The sequence below is a fragment of the Macrobrachium rosenbergii genome, chromosome 17 (genome assembly GCF_040412425.1).
Source record: "Macrobrachium rosenbergii isolate ZJJX-2024 chromosome 17, ASM4041242v1, whole genome shotgun sequence".
Taxonomy (NCBI): Eukaryota; Metazoa; Arthropoda; class Malacostraca; order Decapoda; family Palaemonidae; genus Macrobrachium; species Macrobrachium rosenbergii.
The window spans coordinates 5,197,785-5,213,344 of record NC_089757.1 but is presented as its reverse complement, the minus strand read 5'-3'; the positions used below and the strand labels follow the sequence as shown (position 1 = coordinate 5,213,344).

Below are 15,560 nucleotides of genomic sequence, written 5' to 3'. Positions count from 1 at the left end.
TTGTTTCCTTAACAGGACCATCCTTCACTGAACTTTTTTTGTTTTCAAATGACTGGAATCTTTTCGCACTATAAGATCAACTTTTGAGTATTCAGAAGCTATCGTGTAATTTCTCATAGTAGGTACTCAATTAGGTCGTTAAATATTTTACTTTGTGAGTGGTAGTTTACATTTCACCTTAGTTTTATTTTCATATTTTTATGTTTGTGTTTTTAATTTTTCGTTATTTTACGTCTCACCCCTTTTAGTTTGTATTTACTTGTTCATTTTATATATTTCGTTAATTTTTTGCTGGAACATTATGACAATTCATTTTATTAGAACTATTGATTCTCATCCTTGTCCAAACCTGATGATGAGGTTTTATACCTCGAAAGGTCGTACAATAAAGAATGTTCTTCCTGGTCTTGGCAATGTTATTTATCATTAAGCTATATATATATATATATATATATATATATATATATATATATATATATATGAATGTCTTTTCCTGTAATACTACAGTGTAATATGAATATAAGAAGGCCCATAAAACACTATTTAAACGATTGAAACCATATATTTCGAACACTAGCTTCTGTACCCTGTTCACTGGTAGAATATGGACAACTGGAAAGTTACAATGGTATATATACAAAAACATAAAGGTGTGGCCCTAGGCCTTCGATGTTATGGAGGTGGCGTTTCTTAAGGAGGAGAATGGCCAAATTCCTAGTGGTTTTTTCATTAGCTTTTGGCGATGGATCTTCGTTTTCCTGGGTCATCTTCTTCATGAGGGTTTGAGGATTAAGGTGTCGATGTCATCCGATTTCCAATGTTTGTATTTACTTGTTGCATTTTACCGCCAGATCCATCGCCAAACGGAGCTAATGAGGCCAAAACCACTATTTTGGCCATTCTCCTCCTTAAGAAACGCCACCTATTAACATCGACCTAGGCCACACCTTTATGTTTTTGTTTTACCATTGAACTTTCCACCTGTCCATATTCTTTTCAGCCACAGATAGATGAGAAATATATGGTTTCAACCATTATACACACTCATTAGATATATGTATGTATATCACATGTATTTGTGTGTGTGTGTAATGTTATATATAATGTGTGTTTGGGTGTATACATATATATCTAAATCTATATCTAGGTATGTATTATAATATATATATATATATATATATATATATATATATATATATATATATATATATATATACATATATATTTCAACACTCCCTATTTGATCGCTTTGTATGACCCTTCTCCTGCCGTTTCTGACTTGGAACGGTTATTTCATATAATGCTTTGGTAGATGTAAAGACGGATTGTTCCTTACTAGCCATATTTATCCGGGTTTTAAATCTAACCGATTGGGCTAGGTATCCCCATTATAATATATATATATATATATATATATATATATATATATATATATATATATATATATATATATATATATATATTTATTTGTGTGTGTGTATGTTTGTATGTATATACATACATACATACACTTTTAAATTAGGTGCGCCAAAAACATTAGCCTTTTGATTCCAAGGAAGTCCATTGGAATGAGATTGCCTCATGCCTTGTTCATCCTAGGTTCGACCCACCATACTAAACTAACTACATGATTCACTGCTTGGGTCGACAGAGGTACAGTGGCCTGTGAAAGAGCTTGCCTAAAGGTTCCCAAATTGTGCGGGAATCGAATCGACACCTTTGCGCTGGAAAAGCGGATGTTCTTTCTAATTTAAGTGGTAAAGTACATCTTCACTCAGAGAGTAAAGCTTTATTTTATGATATACTGCTGAAAAATTCATCAAATATATGCTTCGTGGATCATTGTTGATATATTTGATTATGATATATGGCTTCCTACCATAAGACAGTGATAAATGTCTAATTTTGAGTATTTTTCTTATGGTTCTTTTGTGCGTTTATATGTCTGTGCTGCGAGAAGTTTCTTGGATGTTAAAAATCGGTTAGAGCTTTCGTTTCTGACAAAGGAACCGCCCTCGTCAGTAACCGGCTAAATTAACCTCTGGGTACGAATGATTTTGACCCGGATCTGAATTCCGGTTATCCTTGGAATTTCCAAGCTCTCCCAGGGACTGTCTTGTAGGCCTGTGCATGCTAAGCCTAAAGAGCATAATATTTCACGATGTAGAGTCGATGTTGGTTTTCCCAGACTCAGCCGCGGTGCTTCGAACTCCAATGTCGCCTGAAGGTCAGTCTTAAGCCTCACAGTTTCTTTTATTAGTTCTATAGCCTTCAAAAGGGAAATCCGGGATCACTGAGTTTAAGAGTGCCGCCCTCTCTCTCTCTCTCTCTCTCTCTCTCTCTCTCTCTCTCTCTCTCTCTCTCTCTCTCTCTCTCTCTCTCTCGGTAATTTTTATTTCATGGGAAATAGAGAGAATGTTCTTGACATATTTTTTCATTTCTCAAATCAGGTTATTTAAAGGATATGAATTGTATAAAGGATTCAGATTCTACTGTTTTTGTATACAAACATATTCTTTATGTGTATTTGTATGTGCGTAATGTATGTATGAAACATACACATGTACGCAAAGAATATTTCGGAATCCAGCCGGTTTTCTTAACTGTCGTTTAGCAATATACTTTCCTTGTCTTCAGGTAATGTAAAGACATTACCATTATCATTAGTACTCATGATGCGTACATGTTCATATTGAAGAAGAAAACCCCTTCAACTTAATTAGCAACCTCCCACAAACCGGATGACCAGTGTGAAAGAAATAAAGGAACGCCATGATAGGTCAAGTTCAGCAAAATACAAGTTCCTCGTTGGACGAGTCGGTAGAGTTGTCGGCTAGTACTCTGCTAGGCCCGAGTTCGAGTCTCCGGCCGGCCAGTGAAGAATTAGAGGAATTTATTTCTGGTGATAGAAATTCATTTCTCGGATTCCACAATAAGCTGTAGGTCCCGTTGCTAGGTAACCAGTTGGTTCTTAGCCACGTAAAATAAGGCTAATCCTTCGGGCCAGCCCTAGGAGAGCTGTTAATCAGCTCAGTGGTCTGGTTAAGCTAAGGTATACTCAACTTTTTCAGCAAAACATAGACGAGGTAGACCAAGGCTAGGAATAAACGAACAGTTCTTTTCTCCGATTGAAAACAGTAACATAAAAACACCGTACGCAAAGAGACCAAAGTAACCTCATCAGTTGTCACAATAAAACACAAAATTAAGCTGTCGAAGACAAAATTCATTTAAGTTAAAGAATCATAATGTTTTTTTAATATAAAACTTTTTATAATTAGATTTTAGTACTTGATGTTTTGTCCTTTGTACGTATGATTATAGCTTGTGAGACTATCGCTTACAGCTTATATTTTCCATTCTAAGAGAGAGAGAGAGAGAGAGAGAGAGAGAGAAGCTTTATTTATAAAAAAATCCCATGTTTACTTTTATTAATATATTTTCTTAGCATGCTCTCTTGAAAGCTAGTATATGTAAAAATACAAGTGACTTTTATGCGCAGTGTCATGGGAGTTTTAATTTGAATTAAATAAAAACATGTCTTCAGTTGTTGGACAGGACCAAACCCGTGGTTAAGTTTCATAAGTATATATATATATATATATATATATATATATATATATATATATATATATATATATATATATATATATATATATATATATATATATATATATATATTAAAGTAGGTGGTACAAAAAATATTAACCTTTCGGTTCCCAGGAAGACCATTGGAATGAGACTGGAAGCCTTATGCCCTTGTCAGCCTAGTCTCGGTTTATCATATTTAACTGACTTCTTGGTAACTAATTAATAGGTTCTGATTCACTGCTTGGTTCAACAGAGGCACAATGGCCTTTAACCGAGGGCGCGTAATGATTCCCAGTTTGTACGGGAATCGCATCGAGGTCTTTTCTGCTGGAAAAGCGGACGTCTATTCATTCTGAGATTCGAGTGTCATTACATGATATGTCGTTAAAATTGTCATTGTAATAATGCATCATAGATCATTTGTTATGCATTTATTATGATATGGCTGCCTACCAGAAAGACAGTGACCTGTTTCTAAGTTGTCTCCCGTGCTTTTGACTTGCATCTTACTTTTGAGAAACATCTAATGAAAGTGTCAGCAAATGCTGCACGGAATTGGGTATTGTACGAAAGGCCTTATTTATTTAGAACAGTGATAAAATCAGGGCAGCCTGTTGCACGTCATTGTCCTTCCTATACTGAAATACTGCTCTCCGGGGTGGACGTCTGTTTCCGCCAGGGTTTTATCTCTTTTAGATGGAGTGGTTCGTGATAGGAGGTTTCTGTTTCCTAAAACTAACATCTATGACCCGGACCATCGACGGATGGTCTCTTGTTTGTCAATTTTTCATTAGTCGTATTTTAACAGAGACCTTTCACATTCACAACTGATCCCTAATCCCCTTTTCCTGCAGAGCAAGCTGCTTTGCTGAACAGCAGCACCAATATGCTGTAAATATGCCTAGCTGTCGAACTCCTCAGTTCCAGAGGTCCTTTATTCCTCACACCGCTGGACTGTGGAACTGTCTCCCTGAGGATGTCGTGCAATTAGACTCAAAAATTCAAGCGAAGATGCAATGGATAATCACCCTAAAACAATTCTCCTTGTATTTTAATAATTTATTATTAATTTTATTATTTCATTTTCAATTTTTTAATTCATATTTTCTCTTTTTAATAAATGATCTCTTCTTTCTGTATTTCTTATTACCTTCCGTTACTTCTTTCGAATGAATACTACATTCCTTGGAAGCTTGAATTTCAAGGCAGTGGTCCCTGTGGGCTTGTTTCATATGAATAGGGTTTATCTTCTGAATAATAATAATAATAATAATAATAATAATAATAAAGTTGAAGGTTGCTCCTGTGATTGCTTTGCGTGCGTGTTGGGAGAGGTTTCTGGGATGGTGGAAGTCGGATAGATTTTTCGTTTCAGTCAAAGCAGGATCTGTGTCAAAATATCTCCTTCGTTACCGGCCAGCGAATTTGACCATCGGTTACAAATGATTTTGACTTGACCCGGATCTAAATGCCGGTTATCCCTGGATTTTCTGGGCTTCCCCGGAGGCTGCCTTGTAGGCCTATGCATGCTAGGCTTAAAGAGCATAATATTTCACAATGTAGTGTTGGTTTTTCCAGACTGACGAGATGACTGGATTTTCAATGTCGTCTGAAGGTCAGTCTAAACCCATCAGTTTCTTTGGTTAGTCCTACAGCCTTCAAAAGGGAAATGTGGGATTATGTGAGTTCGAGATTCTCTCTCTCTCTCTCTCTCTCTCTCTCTCTCTCTCTCTCTCTCTCTCTCTCTCTCTCTCTCTCTCTCTCTCTCTCTGCTTTAAGGATGTGAATTTTATAAAGAGTTCAAATCATGCCTCTTTCGCTATATACATATTCTTTATGAATATAAAGAATGTGTATGTATGTATTATATATATATATATATATATTACATACAAACATATTCTTTACATTCATAAAGAATAGTATATATTTATACATATGCAATACATATTCTTTATATGTATGTATGTATATATGTGTGCGTGTGTATGTGTCAATAATATTTCGGAATCCAGCAACTTTTGTTAAAGAATATGTATGTATGTATGTTATATATATATATATATTACATACATACACATTCTTTATATTCATAAAGAATATGTATATAGCGAAAGAGGCATGATTTGAACTCTTTATAAAATTCACATCGTTAAAGCAGGGAGGAGGGAGAGAGAGAGAGAGAGAGAGAGAGAGAGAGAGAGAAAGAGAACATTCTTTATAAAATAATCTCATGTTTACGGTTATCAGTATATTTTCTGAGAATACTCTCTTGCAAGCCAGTAGATATGAAAATACAAGGAGCTTTTATGTAGGATGTCTTAAAATATTAATATGAATTAAATAAGAGAAACGGTTCTTAAGTTCTGGGACGCGATCAAACTCGTATCACCAAAATCAAGAGTTGCAGTGTCTCCTCTCCCCATAGCATTGTTAGTAAAATTTACCTTTTTGAAAACTGCGTAACATTAACGAAATTAGAGGAGCCGGCGTAAGAGCTAAAGAAGCATTTTTTCCATTTAATAACCATATGCATTCAACAATAAAATGTCAAACAGACAATAATTTTAAGGACTCTGTTAGGCGTTCGTATAGTGCAGGAACGTTCCTGATTTCATGATATTTTTCAGCCCAGTATTGTACCTTAAATACAGAAAGATACTTGACCGCAAAAAAAAAAAAAAAAAAAGTTCAGAAGAAGAAGAAGAAGAAGAAAAAGAAGAAGAAGAAGAAGAAGAAAGAAAGAAAGAAAGAAAGAAAGAATTCTTGGGAAATAGTTCAAAATAAGAACTAGCGAAACATTTCGCAGGCCCTTCCCTCCTTGACATATTTGTAAAGTGAAGAATATATATTTTTTTTAATGTTGAGGTAATGGACTGTAAACTGGCGCTCTTTCACAACCCAGTACGATGACATTCCAACTCGGCTTACAGCTGCGTTAGACTCCGCCTGCTGTACTAAGCAAACGACCCCCAAATGAAGAAGTCAGTTATTATGAAAACCTGCCAGAGCAACGCCACGCATTCTTACTTTCGTAAATGCTCTTTCTGTTTCAGAACACTGGTGACAAACGCCTTATACCGTATTATATACTGTATATATATATATATATATATATATATATATATATATATATATATATATATATATGTATGTATATATATGTATGTATATACTGTATATTTATATATATGTATATATATATATATATATATATATATATATATATATATATTTGTGTTGGAGAGTTGTGTACTTATGGAAGATTACCGTAGATATGGTTTTGTGTGTGTGTGTATGTGTGTACGTGAGCACCTAATTTATAATGTGTGGTGCTGAAATACGAATCTTAAACGCGTAAATTTCCAACATTATAGAATGTGACAATGACCAGCTGGTACAAGGTAAATTAAATAAGGTCTACAATTCAAACTTTCAACTTGCAATTCGTATCAGAAGCTTTGCTATTTTCGTGGACAACCTTTTTACTCAACAAATTACCGTGTCGTTCCTTTTGTATAGACGTTTCCCAAGCGCTCGAAGACGTGATTTGCATGGTATGAATTCTACGGAACACTCTTATTACCACCCCAGTTTCAAGGCCGTTTCCTTCGAGAATGAAAATCTGGTAAGTAAATAATAATAAAAAAAAAAATTAATGGCCCTGGAAAGGGGACAATCAAGAGCCATCAGGATCACACCGTATCGTAAGAGGTTTCCCCAAGGTCGCGCGATTACCCCAAGCTGCGCTCAGGTGAAATGAGTGAGACTAGAAAAAGTGGTCGTATTCTGGTGCTTTTCGGTGCGTACAGTGAAACGTCAGAGTTTTGTGGCGACAGATTTGTGCACTTTTAACAAACAAGTCTTTAAGTGAAAAATAACTCTATTTTTCATATAATTAAAATCGTCACTCACTGAAATCTAAAGGAGACTTTCACTTTCTGGCTGCAGAACGAGGCAGAGTCTTAATTTTCCTTCAGCAACTCTCGTATCTCTGTTCGCTTCGTTTTCTCTTTTTTTTTCGACCAAGAAAAAAGGAGGAGCATCCTGCTTCCTTTATGTCTCCCCGTTTGCCTTCCTTCCCTATATTTCCTCGCCTTCAAGTTGATTTATGAGAGGACAAATGAAAGGGGAAAGATAGGAAGTAGGAGAGAAGGAAAAAAATGTGTAATAAGTCATTTGGACGGGAAACCCGTAATTAGCTTGGAGATGCGCACTAATTAAGGGCATAGAAAGGGAAAGAGAGAGACAGAGAGAGAGAGAGAGAGAGGGGTGGGGGGGGTTAGTTTAACTTAAAATTCCCCAGACAAAGCTGAAGAATCTTACTGGAAACAGTAAAGCGACAGAAAATGTGAGAGAAAGGTAGACGTCGAACCCTGTATAAAGTAACTTAATGTTTACGTCCAAGGAATCATAAACTTTAGACATAATGTATAGAGGAACGGACCATAAACGCCAAGAAGCACCCATCCCGAAATCCCATTATAAACTTGGGAAGAAGAAGAGAGATCCCGCGACGCGGAAGACTACTCCTGACCTCAAGAGAAAGGAAGCCGAACGATAAAGTGGCAATAAGTAATTGGAATGAAACTGGGAAAGAGTCTCACGTTTGGGGGGAAATGAGTTCGTTACGGGGAGGAGGTACCCGGTTTGGGAGTGGTGGGGGGAGAGGGAAAATGAAAAGCTCTGAAGGACGTCTTTCATGTTCTTGCATATATAGCCGAGGGAGATCTCCCACAGGCCATTTTAGGATTGAAGTCGTGAGTGCTTGGGTTTACGAGCAACGACCAAATTGTGTCTTTTTTTTTTTAGCATTTGTTTGTAATACTGAAGCCACACCAGAACGTCAGCGATGCATAAATTTCGGCTCACAGGTATGTTTTGTGTGTGTGTTTGTAATTTTTTTTTTACCAGTAAAACGTTTTGAAAAAATTATCTTCAAAACGGAGCCGAGGAAACCATCTACCAAAAACACTAGGAAGAAAATCTGGCCGGTGAGATAGAACTTGGCAAATCATGGAATTATAAAAAAAAAAAAAATTTATTGCATTATCAGTATTTCATGTGTACCTTAAAAAATCCATTTGCATGTTAAACAGAAATTTTCTTTATTTTCAAAGTAGTTGTATTATCTTTTTCATAAATAAAACCTGTGCGTTTAATAAAATTTTATATCACGACTTGTTGCTCTACGTAATAAAAACTTGATCCGTACTGGGTATCTAAAAAAAAAAAAAAGGGTAACTCGATGTGTGAAATAAACTGTTTTAATTCCAGTCACAGAGAACGTTTGAATTCCTCCTCAAATAAAGAAACTGACTTGATAAAACTGGCAGCAGAGTTAAACGTTGTGATGTGAGTCAATGCGTCGTGTGTGTGCTCTTGTCACTATCCGCACAAAAGGTCCTGTTGCAATGCATCTTTGCTATTCAGCTATAGAAAGCTGTAAAGGTTGGATTTAAAGAACGCCATTTGAGAAGAATAAAGACAAATAATAGTGAAAGGTGTTAAAATTATTTCAGTAAAAAGTGGTAAGTCACTTAATTTTTTCTTACGATGATGTTTTTTGATGATTTTCATAAATAACAAGTGCGAATTACACCACGGTTTGTTAAAATATGTTAAGTGACTTCAGTAAAAATGCTATTCATACATATCATACACGTTTTTAAGGTATACTCGGGCTTGTGGTAGCATCTCTTCATTTCGCACTTGCCTCGCCTGGCAAATGGTCGTGGGGACCCCTTCATACCACAAGTTTGCCAAACACTTTCCCAGACTCCAGGCTCCCCCATGCTCCTCCTACGATCCCCGAAGAAGAAGAAGAGAAGGGTTTGAACCAAGAAACGGAAACAAATTCCAAGTTACGAAGTCTTTGTTCTGCAGGGAATGGCTTAGATGTAAGTTTCCTGTCAAGATTTAGAGATCAGTTGGATTAGGTTTAGAGTTTAATATATCATTCTTTTTCTCGTTTTCTGGCTGAAAGATGACTGAACGGACGTATGATCATATTACTGTATTCACCGGATGTAATCTGTGCTTGCCTTATGCTTTCAGAAAAATCCTTTGAAACTGGAACATTTTTACACCCTTACTTGAATCCGAGCATTCATTCCTTGCATGTATGAATGTGTGTATGTATGTAAAAAAATTTACGAACAAAAGGAGTTCATACTGGTACTGATTTACGATGAGAAATAGTCTTTAGACTCATTACATTTTAAGCCATTATCATGTAATTTTTCTATTATTTATCCAATATCACGCTCGGTTAGTTCCGAAAAGAAAGCTATCTGGAACCAACGCCTTGAAATGAACCTTGTTCTTCAGGCAAAACAATGAGTGAATGACCTCACGTTTTGTTTGTCTTTCTCTCGTAAATTCTTTTTATTATTCTTTTCCTTGCAGTGCCCTTCGGGCATTTCAAAGGGAGTTTCCAGTGCGGGAAGTGACATTTCCTCCAATGGCCCGCCCATCGCTTTAGTGCAGCATCACCACTTTCACGCCCACGCTGACAAAGGTCCCATGGATGCCAGACGTGTACGCCAGTCCAGTCAATTTCCCCACCCCATCTTGTTTGGAGGTCAGACCGATTTCTCATCTCAATCGCAAAATCCTTTGTCATCTCTCACAGAAAATCCTTCCCTAGGCATAGGGCAACAATTGCCTCAGTTAAGTCCTTCAGGGCAACATTTTTCTCCTGGAAATCAGCTGCTAGGACAAAACCCAACGTCCTCCTTAGGAAATCCTCAGCAGCCTTTCTCAGAACATCCCCAGCTACCGTCTAGTCATCCCGCGTCATTACCAATGAGCTTTCCACAAACATTTCCTGCTGAGCAACGGCCACTGCCTGTAGGAGGTCAGTTCTCACTACCGATAGGGCAGCAGTTAGTGCCACCGAACCCACTGCATGTGCCTGATGCAAACCACGCATCGTTGCCCGAGAACCAGCATCCCATGCTATCACCAGATATACCCCCGTATCGAGAACAGTGCCAATGTGTCCGTCCTACTCTCTGTGGCTCTGTTGACGTGGTGCCAAGGTTGTTGCCTACAGACCCTCTTACACACCTGCTGATTGACCCTCGGACGCTGGGGACCGATGTATTATCGAATGCCACCGACTTGGATGCTAACGAGAAACCTTCTGCAGATAACTCAAGATCAAATAATACTGACAGTGGCGAAAGTCGTTTGAAAAGGAGCACCTTCAATGATACTGAAGTGAATACTAGGAATGGGCAAAACGTATGTATTAATGTTTAGATGAATTTTCTGGTAGCATTTCTTTTCATTCTTATCTATCTTAATGAAACCCTTTGTGAATTTTTACAGTAGAAATATTTCACTGTCCAGTTTATTCCTTCGAAGATACCATAGCATTTGTTTTTTATACTTAACAAAATTTATGTTACTTACTAAATTAAACAAAGTAGAACAAGGAACAGACTTCCATGCATTTAACAGTCAGGGTTTTTTGGTTTTTTGTAACGTGAATTTCCTGCCTCCATGCAGCCAGTGCATTGGATATTCGTGATTTTTATGCGATTTTACTCATCTCCTGTATTTTGACATTTTATCTGTCTTTGTCATTTCCCCTTTCACTGCCTAGTATTCTACAACTGAAACACTTAAATTTTTTAAGTAAGACTCGAGTAACTGACGATCTTCCTTTACTACTTTATTTTTGCTTGACCCTTTATTACTTTATTTGTGTTTGATGATTCTCTCTCTTATGAACTTTACAGAACTTTATAGAAATCTCTGGATATCTAGATATAAGACCATTCTAACTAAATTCTGTGTTTATCTCCATTTCAATAGCCTTTTTGTAAACGCCTTAGAAGTTTTTATCGAGTGTCTTTTTCCTTATTCCCTATTCCCTTTCAGGAGTCATGTCTCTAACAGACCCCTTTTTCTCCCACTTAATTTTATTTATTTTCCTAGTTCCGCCATAGGTTTACACTAGCCACAACCATTCAAATGCAGAGGATCCTACTCATCGTTTTGTATCTTTAAATTGGGCAAGCAAAAAGGACTTGCGATAATTTATTGCTTGCAAGTCAGTTTCCCCATTATACTGTATATCAATCAGGCAGGCAAACTGAATGAGCGTTTGTATTATTTTATAGTTACGAACAGTAAACCACTTCTGCAATTTTACTGAAACAGGAACCATTTACTTCCAGCACCTTCTAGAGGCCTACCACCCAGGAGCTTTTGGATGCCAAGAAAATCACGTCTGTTGCAGAGTGCTTTTCTCTGAAACGTTCCAGAACCAGTTTGCTTGTGGCATTCGCAATGCTCAAGGGCTCTTGGGCAGGTCAAAGTCTCCCAAACTGGCTAAAGGGGACTCCGAGTTCGGAGAACATCCTTGGCAAGCTGCCATTCTGATGGATGCCCACGGAGAATCTGTCTATGTCTGTGGTGCAGTCCTTATAACCAACAGACACGCTCTGACGGCTGCCCATTGCGTGAACAGGTTAGTCATGAGTCATTCCTTAGCTCAGATTTGACGAAATTTTAATAGCAGAAAAATATAAATTTTCTAAAAATATATCTCTTTGATCCTTTGTCGTTCTAGTTTACTTGCCTCCGTGCTGAAAGTTCGTCTTGGTGAGTGGGACGTTTCGGGTGAAATCGAATTTTTGGAGCATCTCGATGTCCCTGTGGCTGAGGTTCGGTCTCACCCTCAGTATTATGCTGGAAATCTGAACAATGACATTGCTCTGCTTACACTGCAGCATCTAGTGGATTTCAGTAGCAAGTAAGTGCTTGGTTACAACTGTCCTTCTTGCTTTTTTTTTTATATCACGATCATCATTATTCCTGTCATTGTTGTTATTGTAGATCGTATTCTAGAGTTATCTGTTATTTGCACTGTTTTTGAAGTCTTCTGTTGAGTGTTGCGATGGTGATTAATCACGTCATGGATGACTAGTGGGCTCATCATATTTTGAATTTTGGCAAGGGACAAGGTTTTGCAACATCTTAGCGTTACCATTATTTCTTGCTGACTTTCAGCGCGGACCTAACTAAAACGCTGCATTTGAGAATGCTTAAAAACTAGATACTTTTTCAGCCCCCACATATCTCCCGTATGCCTACCGGAATCTTCAGAGATCTTCATTGGCCAACGCTGTTACTCAACTGGCTGGGGAAAAGACTCCTTCGGTAATGAAGGCCAGTATCAGCGGATCTTGAAGGAGGTCGAGGTGCCCATTGTCAGCCACGAGCTATGTCAAGAAGCCCTCAAGGGCACTAGGCTGGGTCGTGGCTTTTCACTTCATGAAGGAATGATGTGCGCTGGAGGAGAGGCCAAAAGGGACTCCTGTACAGTAAGTACATGGAGATACGGTTCTTTCTTCTGCAGCCTGGGATCATAACATCAGCAGTTAACGGCAGCAAATTTGAACAAGTGTTAAAAAACTTGTGAATAGTGTTGGAGCAAAATTGCGACCAATTCAACTGAGTTATATTTCAATCGTATCTTAACATACTTAAACACTGGAAACATGTTCGTGCTAATGGAATGATATTATGAAGAACAGTACTTTAATTTTTTTTTGCTTTAATTATATTTCCAGGGTGATGGAGGCGGTCCCCTAGTGTGCCACAGCCCAGATGGCATTGCTCACCTTGCTGGCTTGGTATCCTGGGGCATAGGCTGCGGTCAGCTGGGAATTCCAGGGGTTTATGTCAACGTTCCTTATTATATGGACTGGATTCTGACTTACCTTAAAACTTAGTAATTTATTCTGTATGCCTTATTTATATTATTTTGTCATTATTTGTTAGTGATTATTGTTGGTAATATTCTCTCTCTCTCTCTCTCTCTCTCTCTCTCTCTCTCTCTCTCTCTCTCTCTCTCTCTCTCTCTCTCTCTCAGTAATGTAAGAAAAATAGCCCTAAGAACTCCTATGAGCATAGTACAGCAATCTATGGATTTCTTTGACCATGACTGAATTCATGGCTCTTTCCACATTAGTCACTGGGCTCATGTCGTGAAACATTTGTCTTCAAATAGAAAGAAAAATAAAACATAGTCATAGACACCTGCATTGAAATGATTTAGCTGGACACAAAAAGTAAATTGTGTCCATCAACTTTTTTGTTTCTCTGCTCTTAATTCATAAAAAAATCACTTGAAAAGAAAAGGTTTGTGTTCATGTCTATTGCTTTCTTTAGGCATAAAAGTTATGGGTATATGTGATTAATTACTAATTAGAACTAATGTGAAAATATTGAACATAATTTCACCTCAGACGTCATCATCTGAATGACTTACTTCTGATTATACTGTCTTCAGGTTAAATAGTTCATATTCTTTGTAAAGTCCGATTATTAAGTTTTACACTTCATATGGAAATTTATCTCCTGAAGGATTACGTTACTAGTACAGCTAAATCCATTGTCCCCATGTTGGGTATCGTTAACCTTGGTTCAAAAGCAAACTAATGTACTTAGGTACTTATACATCCAAACATGATCAAGAGAGTGTGAAAAGATTGGGCGTGAATGAGAGTACATGTGTGTTTTGACAAGGCCCATCTCTTTACAAGAATAAACAATGAACAAATGGAGGACAATAGTTAACTAAAATGTTATCTTTTGAATATATATTCTGCAGAAAATAAAGCTGCTGAAATAAGAAAGCAGATTATAAGCATCTAGACTGATGTATTATTATTGACAGAAACCTGGCTTAGTGTTATAATTAAGCGTACAACACCCATCTCAGGATCTTGAAGATGTGAAATATTTCGAGATGTTTAAGAAGAAACAAAATGCACATTTATTGAAAATTACTCATGACATTAAAGAAAATTGTTCAAGAAACTATGTTCGAGAAGTTTACTAGTCTCCGATTTAGTTTTATATTCAAGGCTTATGACAATTTTGTATTTTAAGCAAAGGCCCTCAAGTTTTATGTACTGCTGGAAAGTACTTGTCAAAAACAACACCTGCTTCAATAAATAATGATTGTAAAGTAATTAGGATTACATATATGTATGTGTGTGTGCGTGTGTTTTTGTACTCACACACACACACACACACACATATATATATATATATATATATATATATATATATATATATATATATATATATTATATATATATATATATATAAGGTACTGGAAGTTTACATGCCTGATGTGACAATAAAGTCAGAAGCCTTTTCATTTACCATAATAGTTTGACATGAGTTGCCAGGTACTTTTGTTTCTGAAATCATCAGCAGTAGGTATCCGCGGCAGGCACGGAGAAATATGAACTAAGAATCGGAACATCTGCTAATTACAAGATATATCTTTGATGGTAATGCGCTGGGTAACAGTAATTTTACATTCCGAGTAACTAAATTCAAAATGCATACCCGAGATGAGAACTCCCGTAGTAAGGAACTGCCGTATTTTAATTTCATTAATTAAATTGAGATCTTTACGTTCATCATTGAGGCATTCTGCGTACTTTAAAGTACTTCATATTTCCTTTCATATACCACTGTCTCAAAAAATTGAGAGTAATCATTATATTTAATCATGGAAGCATATTTAATCATATGAAAGACAAACCAGAACGCATTGAAGGAATCAGAGTAGTGGAATACATAACTTTATTTGGGATATAAACTAGATAGTCAAATGAATGTACTCAAAACGAAAAAAAAGGAAATGCTCAACAAAGCCCAAAAACTAGCTAACATAACATAACCATAAAGAAGATCGGCAATAAACCAAAGCTGTGGACAGCATTTGGGAAGGGTTATGCAACTCCTACCATGCAGTAATGTAATAGATTTGACAGAATTAGAATTTGAAAAGTTGCAAAGTATTGAAAATGGGGTGTACAGGATAATACTAGGTTCCACACAAAGTGCAACAATTGCCACATTAAGGGGAGACAGGAGCATATTTTGTGACGACAAGTACAGTAAATGGGAAGTGCTGTATATAAACAAAACCC

At 36.9% G+C, this 15,560-nt stretch overlaps 1 protein-coding gene across 1 annotated transcript; it reads left to right on the top strand.

Annotated features, from left to right (window-relative positions):
* The first annotated feature begins 7,913 nt into the window (after positions 1–7,913).
* LOC136847675 (inactive CLIP domain-containing serine protease A8-like) lies at positions 7,914–14,213 on the top strand. The gene is made up of 6 exons (XM_067119472.1): positions 7,914–9,491; positions 10,000–10,839; positions 11,781–12,073; positions 12,176–12,358; positions 12,674–12,929; positions 13,179–14,213. The coding sequence occupies exons 2-6, from the start codon at positions 10,117–10,119 to the stop codon at positions 13,338–13,340; spliced, it is 1,617 nt and encodes a 538-aa protein (XP_066975573.1). The 5' UTR covers positions 7,914–9,491; positions 10,000–10,116; the 3' UTR covers positions 13,341–14,213.
* Positions 14,214–15,560: the final 1,347 nt, after the last annotated feature.